At 32.2% G+C, this 7,828-nt stretch overlaps 2 protein-coding genes across 7 annotated transcripts in view; one reads left to right on the top strand and one right to left on the bottom strand.

Moving 5' to 3' along the window:
• Positions 1–1,135: 1,135 nt before the first annotated feature.
• The window catches only part of LOC148609589 (uncharacterized), a 7,148-nt gene continuing 455 nt past the window's right edge, over positions 1,136–7,828 (bottom strand). The window contains exons 1-5 of one of the 3 annotated variants that reach the window (XM_088540469.1): positions 6,825–6,954; positions 4,707–5,027; positions 4,270–4,385; positions 2,907–3,093; positions 1,136–1,390 (exon numbers count right to left, since the gene is read on the bottom strand). In XM_088540469.1, the coding sequence (XP_088396595.1) occupies positions 1,305–1,390; positions 2,907–3,093; positions 4,270–4,385; positions 4,707–5,027; positions 6,825–6,897 (783 nt within the window). In that variant the 5' untranslated portion in view covers positions 6,898–6,954 and the 3' untranslated portion in view covers positions 1,136–1,304. Of the gene's footprint in view, positions 1,391–2,906; positions 3,094–4,269; positions 4,386–4,706; positions 5,028–6,824; positions 6,955–7,828 lie in introns of those variants that run through there. The other 2 variants (XM_088540471.1, XM_088540470.1) reach the window with 2 other exon arrangements.
• Positions 5,925–7,828, top strand: part of LOC148609588 (calumenin-like) — a 26,618-nt gene continuing 24,714 nt past the window's right edge. For 3 of the 4 annotated variants that reach the window (XM_088540467.1, XM_088540468.1, XM_088540466.1), the window contains exon 1: positions 5,925–6,113. The gene's annotated coding sequence lies outside the window, so the exon portion shown is untranslated. The remainder of the gene's footprint in view (positions 6,114–7,828) is intronic. The other variant, XM_088540465.1, reaches the window with a different exon arrangement.

Here is a 7,828-nt window from a genome sequence, read left to right as displayed (position 1 = left end):
TTGTTATGGAATCACTTCCGGACCTAGAAATTCTAGGTTTTTTATGATGTTTAGAGCTTCTTATAATTTATTTTGTTTTCTCATTACGTATTTTACAGTGTGTTTTAAGATGATAAAATAAATATTACCCATATGTGCCATAGAAACGATTTGAAAAAGAATAAAAACCAAGATTATCGAAGGAAGCCAAATCCAGCACCGATAAGTTCTATCAAGACCAATACAGTGAATGACGCTTCGGTGTTTCAGCGCGTTGCATTATATGACAATGATTTTCGGTAAAAAAAAATCTATGATTTAATTTTGGTCAGACAAGTCTGATTACTGAGCTGTTCGAATACTCTATGTGATTTTGTCCATCAGTGGTTTAATTTCGACCAAGTGCTCGTTAAACACCAAAATATTAATATTGTAAGTTTTCGTATATTAATATTGTAAGTTTTCGTATGATGTACTATTGTCTCAAGGAGTAGCATTAAAACTAAATACATAGGAAGGTATCAATTGAAAAAAAAATGTCTTAAATATCTCTATCACCTGCTATCACCGAAAAATATAATAATCATTCCTTAAATACCTATAAGAATAATCAAAGGAACCAATGTTATAGCGGTAATCAAAAGAATGTAATCCAGGGACAAAGACCAGACATGGAAAAACAGACATACACAACAAAGAACATGAAGTAACTAAAATCATACATATAAAGTAACAAAAGCAAATGAGCAACTCGAACTCCACTAAAAAAAAGGGAGCATGGACCAGGTACACCGGTAGGGTAAGCGTCCTCTGCTTTTCTAGAAACACCCGCCGAATTGCTCATCTAAAGTCAAGTTCGGGGTAGACAAACGAAAGGAAAACTATGACACGTTGAATCAATTTTCAAGGCGCAGATGGATACACCATAACAATCCACGAGTTCATGATGACGACCATACAACTTCTGTAGTGATGACTTTATTCTTGTAGCAACATAACCCTATTCCAGAAGCCTAATTCTTAGAATTCTAGGGCGATACAAAAAAGTCTGCGTTATTTCGGCAAGCTCTGACATAACGTATGAGTTGTGATATGAACACTCCATACGTAGGTGCTGTAGTGATGTTGCCACAAATGAAAGGAATAAAAATGAAACTTAATTGACCTCATTTAATCTTTGTTTTCCAATTTTGGAAGCAGTCCATTATTTCAGTTTGATCGGCCTCATACCCACAGTCGCTAAATCGAAATATTAGGCACCAGAATTATTGTTCATTGCTTGTAAAATTTAAAATTATCTCTATACATTACTATTGCTCTTAAAACTATATTTCGTATTTCAAAATTGTGGATATAACTGCTAAAAATACAAACACCTCCAACCTGGCATAGAGTTGTTTACTTCCAATTCCTAAAATGACAACAATAAAATGTATGTATTTTTTTTCAATCTATTGGGGTCTTTTGAGGGAAAGAGTGTATCAGTATAAGGGACTATTCATAGTTCTGCTGATAGGATTTGCTTTCTAGAGTTTATGACAAAACTACAACCACTATCGCTTTTACATGACCTAAAAATGTGCGGTCGTTTTAAGGTATGGTGCTGTTGTCGTATTCCGCGTTGTCGTCGACGTCCGTAGACACTTGGTTTTCCGGTGATTAGTTGAGTATTGGTCGGTTGATATATATAAAATCTTATGACAAGGTTCCTAACTACAAAGAAAATTTTTAGGGCTATAGCCCAACAGTTTTATAATAAGGGACCAAAAAGGGGCAAAAAAAAAACATTTCATAGATTTTAACTATATAAAGCATATAATATTGTTCGACAATATTTTAAACCACAATAGTCAGACTGGGATTGACTGACTTTTGGGGTTCAGACTTGAACTTTTTTAAACAAGGGGCTAAAAAGGGGGCAAGCAACAAGCATTTTCTTATGTCCAGATGATAACCTGACTATTATTGAATGGATCTCTCTAAATTACAAAGTGCCATTCCACCATAAGAAGACTAGGGTTGATTATGAGGGTAAAAACTGGAACCTTTTCGAAATTAGGGACCAGAAAAGGGTTTAAATCTTACATTTTTCGTACGTTCGAACAATTGTTTGAGTAAAAGTTTTACTATAAGATGCCTGGCCATCAAATGAAGGCTGACATTGAATTTTGGGGTTGTGGCTCGAGCCGAGTAAGAATAAGTGGTCACAAAGTTTACAATGATTTAATTAAAAAAACGAATGGATTCCATATAAGTTTTTAGTACAAGGTGACATACTAAAACAGGAAGGCTGGCATTCATTTTGAGGATTTTTACTTGCGCCAAGTTAGGATAAGAGATCAGAAAGGGACCAGAAATAAAAGTTGTTTTTTCTCTGATTTCTGGATGGCAACTTGAGTAAAAGTGAATGGATTTCATTTAAACTGTATTACAAACTGCAATACCACAAAAAGACTGAGATTTGTGTGAGGGGTTGTAACTTGAGCCAAATAAGAATCAGGGGCTGCACAGGAGGCATATTTTTTTCAGATTTCTTGATGATAAGTTGAGTAAAGGGAATGGAAATTTGAAGTGTCATACCGTCAAAGGAAGATTTTGTTGGAGTGTTTGACTTGAACCATTCAGGAAAGTTGCCCAAAAAAGTGATTTTGGTAAAACTCTTATCGTGTGTCAAATATTCAATCATAATCAAAATTCAGAGCTATATCAAGTTTGAATGGTTTGTTCATACCTTCCATCTGTTCAGGGTTCGACCACTGCCGTCATATTTAGCTGCGCCCTACGAGGCATTTTATTTATCATTTCCCTAACTTGTTTAATTTCTATTCACTGAACGTACATATCATTTTGGTCAATATTTCAAGTATTTTTACATTGTTTTCTGGAAAGGACGAAAACGTTTGCAAATAAAGTAAATTAGAAAATACCTTTGCACATAGGATTACTTCGAGCTATCCTAATTCCTTCCCATAGCTCTTCATAGCGGACCAATTTGCACGCAACCTCTAACTGAATGCACTGTTCATTTATAGAAATAATTTTATCTATAGAGTAAAGAACCTGGTAGTCATGGCCTGTCTTTTGATATTTCATATAAAATTCTAATTTGCTACCCTGCAACAAAAATCAAACATGCATTTCTTGTCAGAAGTTAGATTTTAAATGATAAACAGTACATAAAGAGTTAAGTGTAATTCTGTGTTAAAAATAAATATTTATTAGATCGAAACAAGTTATGGCATATATACAACGTTTTTCTTCAATTATGTAAATTAAACCAAAATAAAGTAAGCAACCAAGTGTGAACAACTCTTGTCAAGCGGATGCTCTCTCTCAAAATATAATTTTAGGAATAATAGGCAAAATATACTGTTGAAAATAACTGTAACTGCATTGTATTATAACAATGTGACACACTCGTGAAGGCAAACAAAAACTGTAGAACTAGACTTGCTACAAGTCCCTCTTTATTTAAAATATGACATAGAAAATCAATGTCATTAACCTCTCTGATAACACCACTACTAATTTCTGCTCCCGAATTAATTTGTAGATTTGCTATCAGAGGGATACATGCAATCAATAAATTTTTCATATATTCTTTAATATAAAGAGAGGGCTTGTAGCTAGTCTACTGAAAAATTTGTATTGCTTTTTCTTCAAGCCTTTGGATGACTCAGTAGTTACTGTATATAACGTAATTCAGCTCTCAAATACGGCCCTTGCTCAGTAATTTATTAACGTCGCTTTATACCGACTGGGACATGTATTTTACAAAGGTGAATGTATGGAAAAAACAAACTCCCGAGTCTGTAACTGTGACCTTATTGATTGCTCTACAGTAAATGTTTGACATTTGACTCTAATGGTGTGTCAGGTTAGACTCTTTAAATATTTTGATATTTATCAAAGTCTAAAAATGGCTAATACATTTTCAATATCATGTGGTCTCATGAAGCATTTACCAAACAATCATTTAGAACAAATTTCCATTACACTAAATGCAAAATTTCAGATCAATATCTTTTGTAGGAATGACCAGTTGATTTATATTTACATTTATGGGTCCTTTTTGACGCCATGGTTATGTTACACTCATGATAAAATATTTGTTTTACGCAAGAATTTATTCTTGATATTCTACAGTTTATAACTTACCGAAACACCCGCCATAACAGAACAAGAATAATAACGTTAAAAGAGTCCAAGCCACTTTGCTTTTTCTTTTAATTTTGTACTGCATATCAATTTGACCTGTTCAAATACTTAAATATTACAGAGTTTCCTCACCCCTAGAAAAAAGTCGCAATTTGGAAGTGGATATATACTCGAAAAATTGATCGATATCCTCACTTCTGTGGACGTCAAACTAACAGATTGATTTACACTGCTTTTGGTTGGTAGCACTGAAAGACAAAAGAAAATGTATTTGAAAACAGAATAAAAGTGTATGTTTTTAATGATAAAGTTTAGGAAAAAGTTTAGCTTTCTTTGACCGAGTATAAGAAATTTGAACAAAGCTTTTCTAATGCTTCTCATTAATGTGTTTTACAATGATTTTGCTGAGATTCTCAAAAACATTCATATAATTGATGAGAAAGTATACTTTATACATCGTGCTGTAAACAAGCCCTTACTCTTCACACCTTCCACGTTTCGAAATTTGTTTAAAGATCGCTTGTAATTAATTAGCACATTTAATACATCTACAGATATATACTACATGCCTATAAATTCGTTAGATGGAATAATCCCATGATCTTCTAGAAAACCATAGACACATGTATATTTTGTCTTAAGATCTTCTTCACTAATGTTCTTTATCACTATAATAAAACCATCGGCATTGTGTCGTTCGGAATATTTGCCTTTGACAGATCTTGTAGGCTGACCGTCGAACATCACAAGTTTACTTTCTTGGCCTCGCGTCCATTTTCTAGTACACGCGGGATTTAGCTGGTCAACAATACATTTAATTTCGACATCTTTGCCTTTTACTATTACGTCAGACTGTAGTTGCCATTTTGGCTTCTCCCCAGTACAGTCGTCTGAAATTAGCAAAAAATCCAAAATTTTCATAATGTAAAGTTCATTTCAAGTGGGCCATACCAACTATGAATATGCAAATTACGCGTTTTAATATAATGACACAATGATGTGTAATTTTGATATTTGAAAAGCGATACAATTTTAAACATGTTCAATCTTTAAAGAAAACATTGATATAAACCAATTAGTACAAGCAAAACGAAAAGTTATACAACTGAAATGTAACGTTTTAAATATGGATTCACGTAAATGATATAGCTTATTTTGTTTTATTTTTCCAGCTTTAAGTTTCATATACAATTAAAATATACGCTGTGTATCTTGTCCTTTTTATCTTTTGTGTTCCAAGAAATAATTTCCCTTCAAGATGTAAACAATTGCAAATATATTGAGATTATAAATATGAATTACATGCAAGCAATGCAATAAATCTTCATCGAAAGTATTTAATACTTTTTCTTCAGGGTGACCGATGTTCGTAGAATGTATGTTTGAAACACACAAAACCCCTAAAAATTTGTAGTCTTCTTGATTTTTTTCTAATTGCTACAATATTGGTTACTACAATTCAATAACGTAGGAAATACATGTTCTTAAATGTTTGCTATTTATCAAACATTCATTTTCAGGGATGCCACTTGGGTAATGTCCACTGAACTTATTTCATTTACATAACTGACAGTTAGGAAACAGATCTATTCTCTATTTTTAGATTTTCGAAACATGGTCTCGAAATTTCAGCGGGGAAAACAGAAGGTTTTTGTATGTTATTGGTATAATATATCATATAAATGTCACGTGGATATCTTTTTGTATATTGCAATTCATATGACAGATTGTTTAATTACTAGATACGTAGATACGAAACGTTCAAATATTGACCTTGCTTTTTAAATGTTCCACCTATACCTACTTCTTTTCGTGATATATTATTCCTTTATCTGGTATTTTATAATCAATAGAATGTACATACAATTTGAAATGTTTGCCAACTGGAGGTTATTATTAATTTTTCCTTAAGCTTAGAAGAAGTTTAAAGTTTAAAATGGAGAATTTTGTTTTCCAGTTTCAAACAGTATACTCTGGTAAGAATAAAATTTAATTTAAAATAAGAATTTATTTTTTTACACTATTACAGTTAACTTTCTGGAAACAATATATCCGATGGCTTATGTTTTTCTTGGTATGATAGTTTTCCTTATCAATGCTTTACAATTTAACTGAAAATATTTTGTCTTTAAAAAAATCTAATTTCGCAATATCTCTTGTCATGTTTACCAAAAGTATAAAGCATAACAAATTCAGCTGTGGTTTATAGTTTCAAAACGAGTTCTGAACCCAAAAATGATCTCATTTGACAAAATTTTGAACTATTGTTGTATTAATTGTAACAAATGTGGGTCTGTTTCTCAAAATAGACCCGTGTTGAAAAAAAGGTAAGGTGGAATTAATCAACTACTTGCAGAGTTGTTAAATAACTTCCTGGAATAGCTCATTTATGAAATAAAAATAGTTTGTCTGCGGTAGTTACCTTCTTACTATGATTACCGTACCAAACTTTTAAAGCATAAATGTCGTTCAAGATTTTTGCTATTGTTATAATATAAAACCAATTGTCCCAGGTAAAAAGTAAAAGGTGTTGGCTTTTTTTCCATGCTGAGTTAATGTTTCAGTATATGTATGTGTGGCCATCGTTGTACGGAACTTCAAATGTTCTGGAATTTTCTCTTTGTTTCTTTGAGTGAATAAAACACGGTTTGAAATTGAAAATGAGATGTTGTTAATGTTTTACATACCCCCAGCTAAACATTCATTTGCTTTAAGCAACAGAAAAAGCTTCACGCCAATGAAACCTATTTCATTTTTCATTTTGATGACATCAGCCCATAGAAAGAGGAGATTCTCGGACTTTTACATGACTTTTGAACTAAAATCTTCCGAACAGTATTTAGTGAAAAACCAAGCAAGATTGCTAGTAATTTATAATATTTGAATTTTTTTTTTCATTTTAAGCATTACAAAATGTTTTTATTACAATTTTTGGCAATAATGTTTTGTTTTTATATTTTTAAAGTCAACATTTGGATTGTCAAAACAAACGAACATTAATGATATGCATTCAATGTTTACAGAACCGCCATGAGCAATTCGTAATCGTTGTGAGTATGTGTGTCTGTCTCCTCTACCATATAATCGTTTTTTCATGAATAGTGTAAGTCTTTAATGTACAGTCTTGTCATTGTTTCAAGCCTTAATGAGTATCGTATAGTTCATTTAAACGAGACGGACACACAGTAGACTTGCAAAAGCCGTACGCCATGTGCAAACACATGTTCAATATGAAAAGAGTTTTGTTGAGGGATGATTTTCATTTAAATGAAATAGGTTACTTTACAAACTTGTTGAAAATTTTGATAATACAAGAAACAAATTGTGAAGTTTTGTATTCTTTTTGTACATCTTGAAAACATGTGACGTACTTATCCCTTCTAGAGATATTTTTTGTTTTCACCATCACACAATCATTGTTTAAGGCATCAGTGCCTGTGGTATATACATATGAATATATGGATTGCATAATTAAGGTGACGGATATAGCCCGACAAGAACAAACATCTCCTTATACTATAAATTTCTCTTGAAATATGCATAAATGCTTTATTTGTTTTTACAAGTGGACAATCTGATATGCAGTATACATGTATCTGTTTTGCACATATCAATACCATGCTAAGCAAAAAGGTATGCAAAGAGCTAGAAGGTATGTTTTTGTAAGATTTTTCCGGTCAAAATTTTCCGT

The sequence above is a fragment of the Perna viridis genome, chromosome 8 (assembly GCF_037379345.1).
Source record: "Perna viridis isolate PV_CMFRI_1.1 ecotype Kerala chromosome 8, ASM3737934v1, whole genome shotgun sequence".
NCBI lineage: Eukaryota > Metazoa > Mollusca > Bivalvia > Mytilida > Mytilidae > Perna > Perna viridis.
The sequence above is the reverse complement of the archived record's forward strand: the minus strand, read 5'-3'. Positions and strand labels throughout refer to the sequence as shown.